The sequence below is a fragment of the Eublepharis macularius genome, chromosome 8 (genome assembly GCF_028583425.1).
Source record: "Eublepharis macularius isolate TG4126 chromosome 8, MPM_Emac_v1.0, whole genome shotgun sequence".
NCBI classification, from domain to species: Eukaryota; Metazoa; Chordata; class Lepidosauria; order Squamata; family Eublepharidae; genus Eublepharis; species Eublepharis macularius.
Window position 1 is genome coordinate 19,253,423 of NC_072797.1, and position 21,378 is coordinate 19,274,800.

At 52.3% G+C, this 21,378-nt stretch overlaps 1 protein-coding gene across 1 annotated transcript in view; it reads left to right on the forward strand.

The window, feature by feature from the left end:
• The first annotated feature begins 14,232 nt into the window (after positions 1 to 14,232).
• ONECUT2 (one cut homeobox 2) overlaps positions 14,233 to 21,378 on the forward strand; it is a 66,541-nt gene continuing 59,395 nt past the window's right edge. The window contains exon 1 of the mRNA XM_054986647.1: positions 14,233 to 15,403. Within this exon, the coding sequence (XP_054842622.1) occupies positions 14,233 to 15,403 (1,171 nt within the window). The remainder of the gene's footprint in view (positions 15,404 to 21,378) is intronic.

Consider the following 21,378-nt stretch of genomic DNA (forward strand, 5'->3'; position numbering starts at 1 on the left):
TCTTGCGAAGCAAAACTCACGCCGGAGCCCCATGACTCCCCACAAGCATCTTAATTTCTGAAACTCCTTTTCTAAAGCCCTCCCAGTTCCGTCGCCTTTCTGAGCTAGAGCATCCTGGGAATTGTAGTCCGACTACAGACGCTCTGAAGGGACAAACTTCCAAACATAAACAAGGGATTCCAGCTCTTCTCAAAGGAGTTGATGCAGGTGAGGTGAACTTACAGGGAACGGCTTTCTGTCCCAGGGTTCGTGCCATGTGCAGAACTGCTGGTATGTTTACTTTGTACGACAACCGAACCCCACCCCTAGGATTTTGCGGCACATCAAAGACTTCTGGCCATTTCTTTTCTCATGCAGATGCTTTGAACGGGGCGGGGGAAGGTGGCTGTGAACATAAAGATCCTTCACTCGAAAGCATCTGGCAGTCTGTTGGAAGCCTGTCAAACTGAGGTCAATAGGACTTACTCCCAAGTAAGCGTGCGGAATTGATCTTAGTGGTATGGCTTTGCCGTAATCAATTAAATGCCGCGCACGAATATAACAATAAATCGGATGAAGGGAAAGTCTGGGATGAAACGCGGTGCCTCTTCTAGGCTGAGGGCGGCCGTTTTGCGGTTTTGATGAGTGCCTGGATTCAAATAATTGTGTAAACGTTGCCCAGTTAATAGGGAGCTCTTTTTTAAAAAAATCCATCCAAAGGGGTTTAACTGATTCATCACAACGTGCAAATGGAAAGAGAGAGAGAGAGAGAGAGAGGTGTGAACAAATGTATACACTTAATATGCAGGAGCATGTAAATGTGTGTGTGAGAGAGAGAGAATTCAGTTTCAGGTAGGTCGCCATGTTGGTCTGCGGTAGAAGAGCAAGATTCCAATCCAGTAGCACCTTAGAGACCAACTAGATTTTCGGGGAATGGACTTTCGAGAGTCAAAGCTCCCTTCCACAGATAGATGGAGAAAATTCATGCATGCGTGCATGCTGCTTGCTTGCTTGCAACTGAGATCTTGCCATTTCGTTCTCACTCTCCCCGGGACAATTGCAAATACAAGCCCTCAGCTAATCGGCTGCTGCTTGGCCATGCCCGAAGGTGCTGACCTCTGCTACCCAGTGCGCTGGGAGGAAAAGGCCGGGCTGCAGTCAGGCTGTCCCTGGACCAGGCAGCTCATTAGATGGTCACCTCTCGAGATGCTCCATTGGAAGCGCAGCAAGAGACATCGAGGACTTCCTAAAGGCCACCCCCTAAAAGCAGAGCTCATTTGTATCCAGTGACAGTCGGGCATTCTCATGTGAAGGGTCAAATATCACAAAGGTTTTAAGGAGGGCCGCCGGTGACAGGGCGAGGAGGGCCCTTCCTTTAGCTGCAGAAGTCACCAGGTAAAGCTTTCCAAGGGCACCATCAGTTGCTCCCACACTAGTTCAAGAGAGACAGCCTTGCCTAGCGGTTAGTGTCACACTAGGCTCTGAGATAGTTCCAGGTGGGTAGCTGTGTTGGTCTGCAGTAGACTAGCAAGATTTGAGTCCAGTGGCACCTTAGAGGCCCACAAGATTTTCAGGGTTTGAGCTTTCGAGAGTCAGAGCTCCCTTCTTCAGATACCAAGGCTCTGAGAGACCCAGGTTCGAATCGAATCCGCACTCTGCCATGGAAACCCTTGGGCCAGTCAAGGTCTCTCAGCCTAACCTACCTTGCAGGGTTGTTGTTGTGAGGGTGTAATGGAGGAGGGAGAGGACTATGTTTGGGTCCCCATTGGGAAGAAAATGAATGAATGAATGAATGAATGAATGAATGAATGAATGAATGGCAATATCCAATAAGCAGGGTTCAGTCATCAATGTGTGCGAAAGACAGAGAGAGACCCTGTCGGAAAGACCCTGTCCTCCTCTCACTGGAACAGCTTCTTCCCGCTGAAGGCCACACAACCACAACCTGTCACCTGCAACGCCTTCAGGATTTCAAACTGAACCGAACCTGGAACAAGTACAATCCAATTACCCTGCGGAACATTCCTGTCGATCTGTTCTAGTGCTGGAAATATTTAGGTTGCACTTTAAACCCATTAAAGCTAAGGAGAGTTTGCTATGCACTTGAATAGCAGCCCAATGTAAGTTGACTCCGAAATTTAAGCCCATTGAACTGAAAAATCCCCATTTACCCCTAAGCAGGTCCCACTGGGTTCAATTGTTTCCTAGTCAGTGTCCCCGCTGCTACTCTCAGTGGAGTGCATGGACCGCAGCCCCGCAGCGTAATCCTATACGCATTTACTCAGAAGTAAGACCCACTTTCAGTGGTGCTTATTCTCCAGTAATGCAATGGGTCGAAGATTTAGATCCAGCAGAGGCCTGGAGAGAAAAGGGGAGCTGGCCCTACGGTTTGCTCTGACCCACTCCGAACTTCTGGGATCCCCTTACCAGAGCCCTTTAACTTGCTTATTGCAGTGACTTCCTATCTGATCTGCTGGCTGAACCCTTCTTCCAACTTTCTTCCTCTTGGGCGAAGAAGGTCTTACAGGCCTGCTGTCCGAAGTAGGTTTACTCGGAAATGTCTCACTGAGTTCAGTAGGGCTTACTCCCTAGTCAGTGTCTTTCAGATGGCCCCGATGAGAACTTACCTGCGAGTAAACCCCGTGGAGCAGCCTTGGAGCCCCAAACCACTAGTGGCTCAAAGAGCATCCCGGCCACCAGCACCCCCTCCAAGCCAAAGGCCGTTGCTGTGGAATGGGGGGGGGAAGACCCTCCAACTTGCTCTCTCTTTCCCTGTTCCTTGCCGCAGAAATGAAGGGACTGGGGAGGGGGGAGTTGCCTTCCACTGGCTGTCAAGGGGGACCAAGAAAGGACTTTTGGAAATGGGGGGGAGGGTGTTGGGAGGGGTCGTCGCCTCCTCCTCCCCCTCCTCCTCGGGCTGGTTCCCTTTCTCCCGGACACTTGACATCTTAGGCTGGAAGAACTAAACAACCGCTTAACTGCTCCCCTCCCCTTAAAAAAAAAACCCTCCTTTTCTTTCTTTTTCTCAGTCAGCTGGCCCCTAAAATGCAGCATTTCGGGGTTGTTTTAATTTAATTTAATTTTTACCAGTCTAATAAACAACAGTCAACGTCATTGGGGTGGTTTGTAAGCATGTGTCAAACATCTATTATCAGCATTCTAGGTTGTGTATTTATATACACACAGGGGTCGCGGCTGTGTGTTTTAGTCCTGTCTCATTCAGCCTAATTCGTATTTTAACGCGCAAGAGGCGAGTTTTTTTTTTAAAAAAATGCATTTTATCTTACTTTTAAAATGTCTCTACTATATGCGCATGATTTCAGTTTGGTATAGATATCATCTTTAGATTTGTCAACCCGAACTGAGGAATAAATCCAAGAATCCTAAATATACATTTTAAAAATAAACAACTGGAAAAGAGAGAAGAAATGACTTTTTTTCTGAACCATCGCTTCCAAATGCCTCCCTTTTCTATTTTCCGATCCGTTCTCCGGTCCACAGTCTAGTTAAAATGAAACTCCTAAGACATTTAAGCAAATGCTCATAGGGCTGGCTGATCTAAATAGATCGGGACTGAAATCCACTTAAGTGGTTTAAGGATCGGGTTGAAGGACCAACACGGAAGGGGGATTCCAAACCTGTCGATTGAATTCAGGCGGGGCGGTGGGGGGGGGGGGAGAGGTTTCAGTAGCATTTCAATAAAAGTAATTGAGGGTGGTTTAGGATCTGGGGAAGAGAAGGCAAATTCGAAAAGTGGGAGAAAAGAGAAGGTCAGCCCAGTCCAAATGTGAGTTGGATTTTGTGTTGTGTTGTATAGGTTTTGCATTTTGGACCTATGGGAGAATCGCTGGATCCGAAGCCGGGGCGTTTCTTTCTATACCAACCAGAAATATCTCGTTCAAGATGGCTGGCACTGGGGAGGGCAAACTTTTTTAAAAAGAAAAAAAAGTTCTACATCCTTTCCCAGCAGTTGTTCAAGTTTTCCAAGCTCTGAGATCGAAACAGCGTTTCTGGGAGGGCAAAAAAGTTCTTTCTTCTTCCATTGACCACATTGGGACTTCTCCGCGAAGTGCGCCGAAAAACTTGAGAGATTCGCCTGCCCCTTGCCAAAGACAATTCTTTAACTCCTCGCCTTCCCCGAAGGACTCCATCAGCTTCCAGCCAAAACTTTCTAGGACTTCAAGAAAAAATTTCCAAGGAACTTCATTCTCTCATTTTCTTGTTAATTTTCTGGGGGAGACCAGAAAAAAAGAGAGAGAGAGAGAGAGAGAGACCTCGGTTAAAATGGGCAAAGGAAAAGGGGTCGGTCCGAAGCCAGAGGCGCCCCTCCAGAGGCGATAAATTAAACCAAGGCCCGGAGTTTGGAAACACTTCCGCTTTCGGAGAGTTAAATTTGTCCCCTTGACGATCTGCAGAAACTTTTGGCTTCCTTTGGAAAGAACGACAAAAAGATTTCACGCCTAACTGGCCCGGAACAAAGGGAGCTCGCGCCACTTGGCGCTCTCTCTCCGCCGCCCCGTCCCCGCTTTGAATTGAGGCTGGGTCGGTTGCAGCGGACGAGATCGGAGAACTTCATTTCACGCACACTTCGAGGGGTGGGGTCCCCTGGCTGGGCTATGGAAAGAAAGAAAGAAAGAAAGAAAGAAAGAAAGAAAGAAAGAAAGAAAGAAAGAAAGAAAGAAAGAAAGAAAGAAAGAAAGAAAGAAAGAAAGAAAGAAAGAAAGAAAGAAAGAAAGAAAGAAAGAAAGAAAAAGAAATGGCCTGTATGTCAAAAGTATCATGAAATAATACCATAGTATACCAAGGAACATCATAAAATCATAGTGCCATATTAAGAAAAAAGTCCAAAGGAGGCCACTGATTCCATGTAGGATTGCGCTGCAAATGTGCAACTCTCGTGTAAATACACCTCTGCAAACAAGGCAGGCATCAAGTAAAATAAAGGATATTTATGAACGTGCTGCTTAAAAGTATGAGAGTAACGTGTCATCGTGTGGGGACTTACTGCAGGAGAAGCCTATCGAAATCACAGAAAAGGCGCTTAAGAAACTCTTTAAGTTTTGAAAATCACAATTATATTATATTATATTATATTATATTATATTATATTATATTATATTATATTATATTATATTATATTATATTATATTATATTATATTATATTATATTATATTATTATATTATAGAATCTTTTCCCTTTCCTCGCCTTCAGCTGCATGCGTGCACCGAAGGAGCCTCCATGGAATCCCAATGTTTGAACCGGCACGCTTTAATGGCTGCAGCGCGCAGCTTCCTAGCCCAGGCGCTGCGAGCTTCCTCCAGCGGGATCCCTGTCCCAGTTAAGCCTGCTTGTCTTCCAGCGACCCGAAGCCCTCTGGAGGCCAGCAGCCAATCGGCCACTCGGGGCAGGCTGGCGGCTTCTGAGCCGGGCCGACTGACCAGCCATCTGCCTAAACCCCCAACCGCCTTGGGTTTCCCCGGATTGGGGGGCAGCTGGCTAGAAGCGCCCCTTCGCCCCTTTCCCTTCGGTGGTTTTAAACGAGGACAGTCGCGAGCTACTTTGTTTCCAAAGGGAAGACGCTGCGCAACCCGCGCCCCGAATGCGCGTCTTCTAATGCCCTGGCCGACCTGGCCAACGCGGCCCTCTCCTCCACAGGCAAAGCGGGGAAAGACCTTTGGGGGCCCAAACTGGTCCTGAGGGGCGCTGAGCCAGGAGCAGCCGGGCTCCTTTACACCCTGACAAGTAAGGCCCGCGCCTGGGAAAATTAAGCCTCTTTCTGAATGCGCCACTTAGAAGTACGACAGTAAAAGTGCAATCCTGGGAAGGTTCACTCCAGTCGGTGTCGTTTTTAAAACAAACCTGCGACTTTTGCACCCCCTCCCCAAAAAGGTATAATTGAGCTGTCCTGGAGGGGGGGGTCTTCTTTGCCCTGCGCGCATTCAGAGTTTCAAACGCTCCCCGGTGTTGGCCTCGGTGGGAAAACAACAGGATTAACTTTCGCTGACCTTCAAAGAAAGTGACATTTTCATCCAACCAGTCCCTGCGCCCGACAGAGTCTCTGGTTTGTTTGAGAACTGCGGGGGGGGGGGGCGCTTAACAAAACAAAAGAGGACCCATCCGGGAGCCCAAGATAAGAATTGGGGGGGCGGGGGGGCGTCTCTTTCACTTTCCCTCCTGGCTGCGGATTTCAAACAGGGAGAAGAACTCAAGGAAGGAAGGAAGGAAGGAAGGAAGGAAGGAAGGAAGGAAGGAAGGAAGGAAGGAAATCAGCCTCCGAAGGGCTTTGGAAACTGAGGTGAGAAACTCGGGGCCGTCCGAGAAAGGAGAGACTTGGCAGCTCCCTTCGGCTCTCCCCTTCCCAAACTGTTAGGAAGAGGCGAGAGACGACCCGTCTCGTCTGGATGCTGCATTTGTAACCCGGCTTGAGATCCACCAGCCGGGCCACCTCCTGGTGTTCAGGCCGAGACAGGATGGTACCCTTGGCCCTGCCCTGAAATGTCCAGCCCCTCTTCCCAGTAAGTGGGGTGAGGCACCCATCGTCCCCGCTTTCTCCCCCTTCTCCTCCCAAGAAACTGGAGTATCAGAGCACGATTCGCCTCTTGCTTTTCTGCTGCAGGCCGTGGCTACCCACCTGAAGGTGTAGCATTAGGGAATCCCCCCCTCGCCTGCGTGGCCCAAATCCTCCCTCCCCCAGGAAGCCAACCCTTCTCTAAACTTCTCGCGACGACCCTCCAGCGATCCCCACCCTCGCCCATAAGAGGGAATGGCTCTTCGCTTTCATTCCTTGCTCATTCCTTGAAGCTGGGCCTTGCCCGCTGCGCCTTCAGCTCTGGGGGCCACAGAAGAGCATCAGGTCTGCCACCAGCTGCAGGCAAGCCCCCCCCCCCAGCTGCAGTCTCCAAAGGGTCCGAGTGAGCCCTCCAGATGTGGCTGGAAAGCAGCGCCAGCGAGATCGCCCTTGCTTGGGCCCGGCACAGGAGCTCTGCTGGGGCCCGTGGTTCCAGGCCTTGCGGGAAAGTCCTTTTTCGACGTCCTATGTTCATTAAAAAAAAAAAAAAAAACCTGGCCATTGAATCAAACTGGAACGCTTCCCCCATACCCAAGCCTTCCCTCCCCCTTGGAAAAAAATTAAAGAGATTTGACTTACCCCTGAAGTTGGGGCCGAAGAAGGGAAAGAGGTTTGTTTGGGCGCGCTGCAGCCGGCCAGATGCACCTCCCAGGCGAAACGGATGGGCAGCAACGCTATAGATTAGCCAGGGGTCTCAGCACACGCGGTCGGATCAATACCCCGCGCTCACGTGCCAGATGGTTTGGGAAGGGAAGCAGGAAACTCGTCCACCCCCCCCCCCAAACTCAAAAGGAGTTTAAATCCGCTCATTCCACACACACACACACACGTGCAGTTTTCCAGAGACTTGTGCAAAGCATAAAGTTGTGCAAAATAAATAAATAAAGTGCTTCTCTCGCCCCACCTTTCCCAAAGGGCCCCCAGGGATCATTTTTTTCTCTTTGTTTCTTGCTCCTATTGAAATTGACTGCATTAACCTTAGATCAAATCCCGAGATGTATTTTTTCCCCGGTGGTGCGTTGGGGGGTAGATTTAACCACGTGTACGCAGGGAAAGGTTTGTTTCGTGGGTGTACAGATTCACACACGTGTACGCGAGGAGAGCTATGTTTCACACATGCATGCGTGTAAAGTTTATATACGGGTGCCTGAGCAGTCAGTTTTTAACCAGAAAGTAAAGGGTTAAAAATCTATCACGTTGTAGGGCATCGTTAAAGATGAGTGCACACCAAAATCAGTTCAAAGTTTAGAAAAACCACTAAAAAATACAGGTCCCTGCGAAGACTAAACTTGCCATGTCTCTTCTTCGCTGCTATTTTGTATGATTTCATATCTAAAATCCACACACTGCAAAGCTCTCAATGGGCAGACAAATAGATGCTCAAACCGATGACAATTTTAAAAGATCTACGTCTATGTGAAACGTTTCTCCTGTATCCTAAATCTAGGGAGAGAGATACTTACAAAAATTAATAATTTACACACGTACACACAGGCTTCAAAAAATACTCGTATTCACCCTATTTCTCCCCAGAAAGAGAGAAACATGCGCTTGCTTACTTACTTCCTTACTTTATTTATAGCCGGATCACAAAATTTAAAGACATTTCAGGCAGCAGAAAGCGTCCAATAAGCAATGCAATAGGATTGGGATTACAGAATTGAAAAGCAATGCAAAGAAAATAAACCTTCCCGTCTAAGGCATAAGGTACCTTGGTGTAAAAAGAGGATTATAGAAGTGGACGGACGATGCAGTAAAAAGCAGAGTAAAGCAGACACGAGCCAGCAATAGTTTCAAACAGAATCCTTGCCTGTGCGTGTGGGCAACAATACGTGTCTGATACAGCTCTGCGGAGAGATCTCTAAATAAGAAGTCGATCCTGCAGCCCCTTCCTGTTTATTTTGAAGAAAAGTCCAATATGTTTTCTGGGCTTGGCCCCCAAGTATCCAGCCTATATGAAGCACGGGCAGCCCCGTTCCTTTCAACAGCTGAGAATTCTCCCAAGGAAATCCGAAAGAAGCGGATACTGGGATGTAGATCTCTGTCTGTGTAATATCCTAAGCAACAGACACACAAGCGTGCATAGGTGCTTGTGTGTGTGAATGACCTTAATATACACACAAGGGTCTGCAAATACCAGGAGAGTGAAATTTGGAACAGCCTTGATGGGTGTGTTTCTATAATGTTAATAAAGGGGGGAAATATACCATTAGCCGCTGATCGATATTGAGCAAAGCTCCACCTACTCAATGTTGCTGTTTTTAAAATAAAAAAGGAAAAGGAAAACGGCTGCAGCGTTGGTCTGTTTTTCTGGTAAAGCGTCGAAGGAAAGGTCCGGCCCGGCGGCTCCTCAAAGACGAACCCGGTTTATTCCAGCAACAGAGGCAGAAAACCCTTCCTCGGGCGCTTCCGACGTTTCCCGGGGACTCCTGAGCAAGAAATGGCAAGTTTCTTGGGGAAATAAATATATAAATTAGGGGAAATAAATAAATCTTTGGGGAAATAAATGGCACTTTTATTGGGGAAATAGAGAGGCTAGAGTCCAGTGGCACCTTAGAGACGAACAAGATTGTCAGGTTTATAAGCATTCGAGAATGCTTAGAACCTGAAAATCTGGTTGGTCTCTAAGGTGCCACTGGACTCAAACCCTGCTGTTCTACTGCAGACCAACACGGCGAGCCACCTAACACCCGCAGAGGGGGAGAGAGACCAATGCGCCTAGAACTGAGCGCATTCAGGCGCGCACGGAGGGACCTCTTAAGGCACCCCGAATTTAGCGCACGAGGTTTGTCCATGTTGATCCCTCGACAGGGGCCTCTGCCAGACAGTTGGGACGTTGCCGGCAAGAAAACCTCTCCGACGTTGGCCTTCTAGCCCTGCCGGCCAGCAGAGCCCGGAGATGGGAAGGCGCACACAAAGGGAAGCCCGAGGCTGGCTCGGCTTCCCAGGGAAAGCGAGATATCGATCCGGAGGTGGGCGATGGCGACACCTCACCTTTCAACTCTGGCGCACGTGATCTCGGCGAGGAGCCCCGGCTGGAGCCGAGCGGGCAGGAAAGGAGGCTCCGGGACGGGTGGGGGGGGGGGTCTCCCGGGCTCCCGGCAACCAAATGGATCGCTCGATTGATGCTCTCTTTGCGTACCCCAAATGCAGGTTAGGGGGGAAGATCCGCATTTGAGGGTTTGCGTGTGTTCAACGCCAAAGAAGCTGCGCATCTTCCAAGGAAAAGATTCGGGCCCAATCGAAACGAAATCGCATCGACGTCCGGGGGACTGCCAACCGGCGAATCGAAACTCTCCGGTAGGCAAACGCCCCTTTCATGGATGGCGGTTCTGTTGAGAGCCATTTGGACTGGCTTCCACGTAGACCAGTTTTTAATGCGTCCTGTTCGCTCCGGTGGAAAGGAAAAGTCCTTCCCCCATCCCAAACCAGCTGGGATGAAATCGACGGCGCTTCCCGTGGAGCCTGACTCAGTTTCTCCATAAGAAGATGGGCTGGCTGCTCTGGGATCCAGCCGAACCTAGTTGGTGCTACACTTGACGCCTGCAAAGTGGATAAGAATGAGTTTGCTCACCCTCTGGAGATTCGCCAAAGTCCGAGCATTCCCCGAATGTGCTGAAAACCTATGGTGGTTTATTATGATGATGATGATTAAGCTTTCAGTTGTTAGAATTACATTTTAATGAGGCCCTGAATTATTATTATTATTATTATTATTATTATTATTATTATTATTATTATTATTATTATTATTATTATTATTATTATTATGCGTTATACGATTTCAAATCCAGAGAGTTTTGTGGATAGTAGGAGGCAGTCACTTAAAAATATATACATAGCCACACTTCTATCTGCCCCAAACCCTGCTTTACAAAACAACCTAAAGCAGGTTAGTATGTGTGCAGCCCAAGTAGCAATTGACTAAGGATTTTAATCCTTATTTTCCTTTCCACTATTCTAGCATCTGCCCCATAAATGCATTTAATGACCGCCCTCAGTTTTAGGCTGCTTTTTTATAAAAAATGGCCCTGGTTAAGCGATTCCTAGGAAAATGCCAACCCAGCAGATTCTGCCCGGTTCAGAATTCAGAGTGCAAAGAAAAGGCCATTCAAATGAGCCCCGCAGCCCATTAACTTGGCCTAGGGGAAAGTTGCCCTCTGATTCGAAAACGCTTCTTTGCAAACCCCTTGGATGTTAGTTCCAGATCAGGCCGAGATTTTGAAAGCAAATAAACAGCAAGCCTCGATTTTAAAAATAAAATTAAAAACTTGATTCCCCACTAAAGTCAATGGGATTACTCGAGAAGGAACTGCATGGCCAGCTGCAGGCTGCGATCCCTGCAGCCCTTTTGTACGTTGATTGAAAAGTCAATCTTATTGTATTCAATGGGACTTACTCCTAAGTAAGTGTGACCATATGAAGCAAATTTACTCGGGAGAAAGTCCCAGGAAACGCAGCAGCTTTGTCACTTGTCCTTATTCGGGAAGTAAAATCAAACCGACTAGGCTTACTTCCGAGTAGCAACCCGATTCTCAAGCCTCATCTTGAAACCAGTCGCCTCCAAAGCCTTCTCTTTCCAATTTGAGGCTGTAGTTTAACAAAAGCGAGTCCGATTTGTAATCAGGTGTAGTTTACTTTGGAGTAAACGGCCCTCTGGATTGGCCTTTCTCAAGTCCTGTGCTTGGGATGAGGGGGTCAACGTATTTAGGATCGAGGAATATTATTCTCCGTAGAGAAAAAGACCTCTGCGCGGATACCAATGGCTTGCTCTCAGCCTTTCCTCTAGTCCAAAGGGGGGCAGGTTCCTCCCCCCCCCTTCTCTAAGCCAAGTTTTCTCTAACAGCTGGAAGTGGTTGGAAGGGGCTGTCTTAAGGAGACCCCCGCTCTTCCTTTGACAGCTGATCAAAAGAAAATAGGTCACGCTTTTCAAACTTGTGTTCCCCCCCCCACCCTTAATTACTGTCTCTTTAAACAAAGGCGGCATCTGCGCAGCCTCGCCCCGCTTTAGCCCTTCAGAGAGCAACCTGCTCTCTTGCAGAAGCTGCGACTTGGGGAAAGGGACCCAGGGCCGCCCGGATCTCCGGGGCGATTGGGTGGGGGGTCTGGAAAAGATGTATGCAAGGAGTTGGGGGGGGGGCGATGGCGCCCAGGGCCAGCTTGTCACTTGCGAGGCTGGAGTTGGACAAAGTTGATCTTGGCTGGAATCGTCCTCCTCTTTATCCTTACCGGGGAGTAAGCGTTGGACTCGGAACGGCCTACTTCTGGGTAAACATGCCTGGGGTTCGTTTCTGCTTGCCCCATGGGTATCAACACATATTTAAGGGCGATTAGCAAGTAACTGCGGCAAAATGCACCGGGAGGGGGAGGGTAAACGTGCAATCTTTCCCCAACCGGGCCTTTGACCTTTCCTGTGACTCTTGTCCATCATCCAAATTGAAACTGGAAATGGTGCTCCCGGGAGCCGGGGGGCCGTTAAAACAGCAGCGGCCCGATCCATAACCAGTTAAGCCTTGTGTTTTCCGTCCAGGGCGATCCTCAACACAGTGAGCACCAATGAGAATGGCCTCCCATTAAATGTGCAGTGTCATAAAAGGCGACGCTCTTATTCCTCTGGAGTCCACGGAAATCCGTGGGATTTGCTTCCAAGCCCTCCAGCCCAAAGTGCCCCTTTCAGGTTTCAGATCTGCGCACTCGCAAAACCCTTTCCGGAGCTTTGGCCAGACCGAGGCCACCGACTGCACTTCGGAAGGGCGCTCACAGATTCCAAGGCCGCTGGTGGCGCTTATCCTGGGCAGGCCCAACCTGGTTAGGATCGTGTGCGCGCGTGTGCAAAAACTGCGCTCTTTAGGGGGGGAGGCGGGCAGAGACATTCTTTGTGATAATTAGGTTGCCAACTGGCCTGGAGAAACATGCCCTGTCTGGAAACGACACAGAGGTAAAGAACATCCCCTGGTAAATAATACCCCATTAAGCCCCTGTTAAAGGGACAGATTATCCATCATGCCTGTTGGCGACCTTACCTAGTAATAAATTCTATTTTAGAAATTCTTCGGGGCAGAGGCCTTCTCGCTTTCTTCTTTATATGAAAGGCCTTGAATAAGCTCAATGGGTGGCCTTGGGCCAGTCAGTTTCTGTCACACTAACCAACCTCGCAGGGTTGTTGTGAGGATAACTAGGAGGTGAGAACAATGTAAACAGCACCTGAATACTGAACAAAAAAGCCATCTCGATGGCATGGCCATGAATGCTTTCCTAGTTCATTCACTATGGGACTACTCGGAGGGAAGTGCTTGGAAAGACCTTTTGGGATGGGGGGGGGGCGTTGGTCGGGCTGGGCTCAGCCAAAGAAGTTGACACCGCCAGGCCCGGAGATGCTTCTTTGGCTGGGCCCGCTGGTCGGTTCTTGGAAGGCCAGCTGGGAGTCCACCTCGCCGGGCACCGCAGCGCGAATGAGCGGAGCTGCTGCGTAATCAGGCAAAGGTCGGCCAAGCTGTGGCTGTACGGGAGGACTTGGGGAAGGGGGGCGTGTCCGCAGCCGCGGGGACGCGGCCAGGCGGCGCTAAGGGGGGCCATCTCCGCCCCAGCCCCCATGCGCAGAACTGGGCACGAGGCTGGTCCCTGCTGGGAAACGGCCTTCCAGCCTGGGCAGGGGTCTCTTCTCAGGCGCCCCGTTTCCTCGGCAGGCAGCCCTATTAGAGGTGGAAAGCCCGCTTTGCTGGCCTCCTCAGCGGGTCTTTGGCTGGAGAGCGCTGTGGGGAGGGGGTTTCAGTACCTGGATCAAGCTCGGGGGTTCGTAGCCGCCCGCGCACCTTTTGGCTGGGATAGAAAGGCGCGAGGATCTCCACTCCTTGTATCTGAAGAAGGGAGCCTTGACCGGGGAAAGGATCTACCCGGGAAATCTGGCTGGTCTCTGGGGTGCCGCTGAACCCCACCCTGTGGTTCTCCCGCAGTCCAGCAGGGCCACCCCCCCTCGAGCCCGAGCGTTCCTGTGCACGTGAGGAAGGGGAAGACACGCATCCCCGGCCCCGTTGCAGCCCCTCCCCGGCGGCCGGGCGTGGTCCCTCCCTGGGCCCTGCGCATCCCCTTTGTGCGCCCTGGCCAGCGCGGCGCCACACCGAGAGCGGAGAGGGGAGGAGAGGGGAAGAGAGGCGGGCGGGCGAGCGGACTCCCGCGGCCGCCTGCCGCTCCGGGCCCGGCGTCTGCAGCCTCCCCGCGCCTGGGCAGCTCGAGGCCGGCCGGCTGGGCGGCCTCCCCCTCCGCGGCGCGCTCTGCGCGGCGCTCCGCCCCCGCCCCGCCGCCATTGGCCGGGAGCCTGGAGAGGCGGGCCGGGCGGGCCGGGCGGCCGGCGCTGAGTGGGCGGGCGGCGCGTCAATCGCGGGCGGTGGGCGGGCGGGCGCCGGCCCTTCTCCGGCGGCGGGGCTGGGCTGGGCCGGGCTTGGCTGGCGGGGCGGCCGCGCCACTCTGGACAGCTCCGCTCGACCCAAACAGAAGACGTCAGAGCAGGCGAAGGCGCGGACATGGCGCGGAGGCAGCCGCGGCGCTGGCCGGGCTGAGCCGCGGCTGCTGCCCGCCCGCCCGCCTGCCCGCCCCGCCGCCCGAGGCCTTACGGCGAGGGCGGACAGCCCCGAGTGGCCCCCGGCCGCGCCGCCGCCGACCCGCCCGGCCGGCCCCATGGACTGAATGAAGACCGCCTGCGCCGCCGCCGCCTATCGATGCCTGGCCAAGGAGGCGGGCAGCAGCTGCGCCATGAACCCGGAGCTGACAATGGAGCCGCTGCACGGGCCGCCGCTGCACGCGCCGCCCGGCCATGAGCCCGAGCTGCTGGGCAGCCCCAGCCCGCACCACCACCCGCCGCCCGGCCGGCCCGCCGGCGCCCTGCGCGTCCACCCGCCGCCCGGCCCGCCGCCGCCGCCCCACCAGGAGCTGGCGGCGGCCTCGTCGCGCTCGGCCATGGTGAGCAGCATGGCCTCGCTGCTGGACGGCGCGGGCGACTACCGGCCCGAGCTGTCCATCCCGCTGCACCACGCCATGAGCATGCCCTGCGACTCCTCGCCGCCCGGCATGGGCATGACCAGCACCTACACCACGCTGACGCCGCTCCAGCCGCTGCCGCCCATCTCCACCGTCTCGGACAAGTTCCACCACCCGCACGCCCACCACCACCACCACCACCACCCGCACGCCCACCACCACCCCCAGCGCCTGCCGGGCAACGTCAGCGGCAGCTTCACCCTCATGCGCGACGAGCGCGGGCTGCCGGCCATGAACAACCTCTACGGGCCCTACAAGGAGATGGCCGGCATGGGCCAGAGCCTCTCTCCGCTGGGCAACGGCCTGGGCGCGCTGCACAACAGCCCGCAGGGCCTCCCCAACTACGCGCCCGCGGGCCACGACAAGATGCTCAGCCCCGGCTTCGACACGCACCCGGCCATGCTGGCCCGCGGCGAGCAGCACCTCCCGCGCGGCCTGGCCACCCCGCCGGCGCCCATGATGGCCCACCTCAACGGCATGCACCACCCGGGCCACGCGCAGGCCCACGGGCCCGTGCTGGCCTCGGCCCGCGAGAGGCCGCCCTCCTCCTCGGGCGCGCCGGTCGGCAACTCGGGCCAGCTGGAGGAGATCAACACCAAAGAAGTGGCGCAGCGCATCACGGCCGAGCTGAAGCGCTACAGCATCCCGCAGGCCATCTTCGCCCAGCGGGTGCTGTGCCGCTCTCAGGGGACCCTTTCCGACCTCCTAAGGAACCCTAAACCTTGGAGTAAACTCAAATCGGGCAGGGAGACTTTCCGCAGGATGTGGAAGTGGCTGCAGGAACCCGAGTTCCAGAGGATGTCAGCCCTGAGACTCGCCGGTAAGTCTCTCCCGGGGCCGTCCGGGGTCACCGCCGACTAGCCAGCCCCAGGCCACGCGGGGCCGGGGACCCCGTCGGCGGAGGCTTGGCCGCCCTGGCCTCGGGGCGACCCCCCTGCTCTCCTTGGTGGTGTTGTCTGGGCGGGGGGTCCAACTTGGGGTTCTGCTGGCGTTGCAAGCAAGACAATGCCTCGTTCGGGTGTTTGGGGTGTGTGCGCGCGCGTCAAGCTGTCTGAAGTCCAGCGTTTCTTGCCGAGATTTGCACCTCCGAACAGGTCGAAACGACCCGGAGTCTTGGAGAGGTCTGTGTTGTGGTTGCAGAGAGAGTGGGGGGTGGGGAGCGAGTCCCTTTCAAGTCAACTTCCCTCAAGGAGGAGAGGTTGACCCATCCCCCCTTCCCCAGGTCAGCTTTGAGGATCGGAGCCGATATTGGTAGGAGTCAGAGGCACCAAACGTTGTGTGTGAAAGAGGTCTTAAAGAGAGAGAGAGAGGTCGCTTGTTCCCTCTGCTGTGGGCCCTCCAAGCTGTGGCTGTTTCCTCTTTCATTTTAAAAAGCAAGGTAGCAGAACCTCGCTGACCTCTTTGCTCCGAACCAAGGACGAGGTTGCAGCGCACAAAAATGGCTCTGTGTGTGTGTGTGTGTAGCGAGAGAGAGAGAGAGGCGGAAATGGGGTTTTTCTCTGCTTTTGTCCCAGGCGTGTGTGTGTATCATTTCAAAGTCACCATCGGTGCAAATGGGAAATTAAAAGCCTCACCATTCGGGCTGTGAAAAATGAAGCGTGGAGGATTTCAGCGAGCCCGATGGGTGCATCGGAAAGCTTCCAGGCTCCTTTGGAAGTGAGGCTGGGGGAGAAGCCCCGATTCGGGCGCTATTTTCCGCAGAACTGAACAGATTTGAAGGAAGGCGGAGGGAGGACGAGAACAATCACATTTTTGGTATATTGTTCTTTTGAGGTGAGCCGAGTTGTTTGCGGGCTCCCTCTAGTGGCAGTAAAGGGAGGTCCGCTTAGACCTCTATTGTTCTAAAGGCAGCAAGAAATTTCGTCCATTAAGGTTTGTTATGTAGGTGATGGGGGTGGGAATGGAATTACAGCGAGGGTTGTTGTCAAATAAATCATCTTGAAAAACGTATACACAGAAATACGTGCAAATGCGAGTTTGGGGTGATCGGCAGTCTTTCTGGCATCTTTATGCAGTTTGAAGCATCCGGAATTAAAAAAAATAAGAGATGTATTATGTATGTTTACCCATTTACAGGGGGAAACGGCTTGCATCGCTAATTCGACAGTTGTTTGGAGGTATTACCTGGTAAGGGGTGGGGGAATCCATGAGGATGCATTTAAAATTCTTCCAGCACAATGTATGTAGCAGGTGCATAGATGTCAAAACCAGGGGCTGTGGGAGATCTTTTGTTTTCTACTTGCTCCGGTTTGACGGGGTTTTTTTGACGGATCTTCGCATTCTCACACAGCAACCGCCTTAGCGGACTGTTTACAGATGCATGGGGGGGAGGGGGAGAGAAAGGAATCCCTTTCCTTTCTGACAATTGCCTCATTCACCTGTAGTGAGATTGATTCTGGTCTGTAGCAATTAATCGTTGGCTGGTATTGATTAGTAGAAGGGGGGGGGACTAACTACTCAGTAATACCTTTCGGAGAGTGGACTTCTAGCTTCCAAATCCTGTTCTCTCCCCCCCCCCCATCGTTCTTCTCTGCTAACGCGGGGGGGGGGGCTGTTCTGGGCGATTTCCAACGCTCCCACCCCGGGGGAGGGAGAAAAAAGGGTGCTTGCTCCCCCCACGGTCTAGAGTGATTTATTATTAATTAGCATTCCTGCTCGCTTAATTATGACCCCGAGAACAGTTCGTGGAAAGCTAATGGGGGGGGGGAGGCGTGTTTTGCTGGCCTCTGGTGCGATCTGGGTGTGTGGCTTAACATCCTTTGTTCGCGCGTGTGTGTAGGATGGCATTTGTCACCCCGTTTCCTAACAAGACACTTCGGAGACGCCGCGGAGCGAAAGGGGAGGGGGGCCCTCCTCCTGGCCCTCCCCCCTCCTCGTTCGCTCTTAGTGATGATAATTAACGTGAGAAACATCTGAATTGGTCTATCGACCCGGCTTTTGCATGGTCTTCCCCTTTTTAATAGCGAGGTTGTTTGCACTAATAAAACAAAGCGAGAGGGACGTGGGGGCGCGTTCCGCGGGGTCTCCCGTTGGTGTTTCCCTCCCGCTAGGCACATCAGGACAGGAGGAGCCCGGCGGAAGGGAAGGCAAATTCTGTTCTCATTAAAGGATTGGAGCCCAGCGGAGCAAATCTCGGAATAGGAACAAGCGTCAATCTAGTGATTCCACCCCCACCCCCGCCTCGCATTTCAACGCCCTTTATTGGGAAGCGAATCCCATTGATCGCGGCGGGGTTACCCACACAAGAGGTGTTTGGGCTGGGGTGTCTCTCAACCCTTTTTATTTTGCTGGCCCCGGTTGCCTCATCCCCAAGATTTTTGTTTCGGGGGAGGTGTCCCAAATAAACCCTAGAAGGGTTTTTTTTTTTTGCATCCAAGAAATTTCTTCAGAGTTACCTAGGCTGCTGTCGTATAGGCCCGATCAACTCTTGACTCGAAAGTAAGACCCGTTGCAATCAATGGGGTTTCCTTCCAATGGGGGGAGAGGCGGGACTGCCAGCTTTTTAAGCCGGAAAAAGCCTCTTCGGTGTTTTGAGCAGATTGCGGATTTAACCGCACCAAGCAGTATAGTTTGGCCCTTGCTTTCAGTAGCAGGCGGTTTGCACCTCGGAAATGGCTTAGGAGACCGCGCGCCCCAGCTCGCCTGAAGGAATCCAAGTACTTCGACTTAGTTCGGAATGATTGGATCCGGCGCGGCATTCGAATTAGTCCGTTGTCTTCGCAACAAGTGTTCCGAGGCGGCGGCTTTCTCTCGGAGAAGTACCCCGAGCCCATGTTGCAAAACGCGCCTTTGCGAACTTGCTAGTCCCGGGAAGATCCGATTTGAAGTGTATATCGTATGGATGCAACAGCTGCAAAGAGCAGTGCGAAGGAGTGAGGAAGAGTACCAAAGCCCCTTCATCTCTGAATTATTAAAAGCGATCTCAGAGGTTGCAGAGAACCGGGAATGGGAAGAGGAGGGGGTGTGCGCGAGACATTTTTTAAAATTTGGGTCGGGTAGCCATGAAACTGGAGCTGGGCGGAGAGCATGAAGGAGATTTCATTAACCTTAATACCCTCGAGTTTTGCATATTTTCTACCTGGAAGGGAAACGTCACTTGCGGGGGTCTAGTCAATTTCACAGCCGCGAGCCGCAGCGGTCTGGTCAATTTCAGAAGTCCCGCGTGGGCGCTGAAGAAGGTGGCTGGACTTCTGCTTGCGTCTCTTTCTTCTCTCCGAGCGATTAAAAATTCATGTTGAACCCCCACAGGGCGAGATGGGCCGCTGGGCTGATTTCTTTACATATTTAATGTCTATTTAGGCGAGTTGCCCGAGCAGAAACCTGCCTTTAAAGAAAGTCTGTGTGTGTGGTTAAGATTCTTAAAATAATAAAATAAAAAGGAAACACACGCCCGAGTCTTCCTGGCGAGGTGGCGAGCTTCTGCCCTGCGGTCGCAGCCGTCGCCCAGTCGCCCTGCCTTCGGCTGGGAGAAAAGGCCATTTAATTGTTTTCACCTTTGCGATAAATTTCACTTATGCAAAGCTCGCCGCCGCCGCCTCCCTCCCGCTCCTCTCTCGCCCCCTCCTCCACCCTAAATTTAACGATTTTCAATTAGGGACAGAAACATCGCGCGGGAGGGGAAGGGAAAGAGGCCAGGGCGCCTCCGCGAAGCACCTCCATGGGGGGAGAGAGGCAGGCGCATCTCTAGCTCGCCAGCCGCGCAAGGGAAGGCGCTTCAAAGGCGAGCGGCTCCCCTTTCCTTTCCAAGGCGGAACGTCGCCGATGGTTAAGGAGCGGCCAGGTTTCCCCCGCAGTTATCTGCGGCGGCGAATATTAGCGCTATTAGGAAGCTGTCGTTTCGATTAACACCCGGTGTCCCTTAATTACCGCCCCCTTTCATTTGCCCCCTCCCCCTCCCTCTCGGGGGAGGCTGAAGAGAGGAAAGGGCTTTTCGCGAGGACTGACATTTGCTTAGTCCCGAATGCGCAATTGGCCTTGCGCGCTTCCAGGGTATCAGATGCGCCTCTAATTGGCACGGGAGCACGAGCGGCCCCTTCCCGTGGAGATCAATGTAAATGCTTCCCTTTGCAGACTGGGTCGGAATTCCCCAAGCGCCCGAACCTTTTTTACATAATCTCTGTTTATTCGGGGGCATTCTTTGTTTGTTTTGTTTAGACGCGTAATAGCTTTTAGGGCGGCAATCTCAGCACGCCTGTGATTGGAAGCCATCGCATTTGGGCTGCTACCTCTATGGGTTTAGGGGCCAGTCACGCTCAGTCCCGACGGAATGCCAACAGAACAAGGTCAGGCCGGGATCATTTGGATAGATGCCGGTCAGGTTATGCAGTAAGATAAGACCACAATTAAAACATGGATTGGAATCCAGTTGATCCCAGCAGTAGAATTCCAGACATGGTTACAGCTCTGCAACTGGAATCTAGGACTGAAAAGTGCATAACTGACACCGGATGAGGCCTGCATTCAATTACAATGAAGTGCCTCTGGATGAATTTTTGGTGTTTGTTGGCTGGTTTTTATCCTAATGTTTATAGTGATTATCCTATTGGGAGTGATAGATTATGGCAAAGGCATTAAGGGGGTCTGGAACAGGAATAGCTGAAATAAATAAATAGGGGCGTAATTAGAGTCCCAGTTTCTCTGGTTCAAACACATTGAACTGAATGGGAATGGACTTAGGCTCCTTGTGGGACTCTGAATTTCGCAGGAGAATCTCCCAGTGTTCACAAATGTTTGGATGATACAGGTTAGTTATAACTGCTGTGTCTGATAGTATGGTGGGTGGCTTGTACCAAGCCACACACAAATAGGGGAAGAACTTGAGCATTTGTGAGGGAATTCCCAGGTATGCCCCCAAAGTATAACTCTGTAAACTAACTGGCCACAAGGGCCTGATGAGGCCAGAGCATGAACTAGGAGGCAGAGAATATTGAGAATTGCTAAGACTCCATTGGAGGGGGAGAAAAATAGAGCTATGGGGAAACAGGCGCACTCCAGCCCCAGAGAGATTCTAGAATCCCGTAGGTGGGTATTTGTGTGTGAGAGACAGCATAATTTTCAAATAAGTCATCCCCCTCTTTGCAGTCCTTGGTAGGGCCCAGTGGTGGTCTTACCTGTTGGGCAGCCTGGGCAATTGCCCAGGGTCCCACACTGAGAGTGGGGTGGGCTGGGGGAAGAACAGAAAATCATGGTGGTTAATAAAGTCAGAATGCAAACGGTGGTACTTAAAGAGTCATGCATCGTGGAAAAGGAGTGCTTTACTCTTGCTTGGAGTGGTTAGATGGGAATAAAAGGATCGGGTGAGGGACCCTATCCTTGTCTTTTGCCCAGTGTCCCAGAATCAATAAGACCATCATGGGTGGGCCCAGCTCTCTGATGCTGTACTTGGCAATCCTTTTTCAGAAGATCAAGGCTGGGGTTTCTGCTCTACTATGACTTTGTGAATTGGGAAGGAAGGAACCCTCCACCTCACCTCCACACACAACTCTCTAGTGAGCATGCTCATTGCCCTCGGAACATTGAGATAAGTTCAAAGTCAATCAAAGGAGGGGGGGGGACAGAAAGAGGAAGTCGTCTGCTGAAGTCCCTAAGAGTTTGCAGCAACCTGGAGAAGGAAATCAGGGTTAGAAGGAGCTGCTTGATTGTCTATCCCCCCACCCCAATTCCATGTGAGCCCTCAAGTTATTTCTATGAATCCCTTCCTTATTGTTGCAAACAGAGCCTGATTTTTAAATTTTGTTTATTCCTCAGTCTGCGCACCACTGAAGTCCATTACCATCATTTATAATGCCTGTGGAG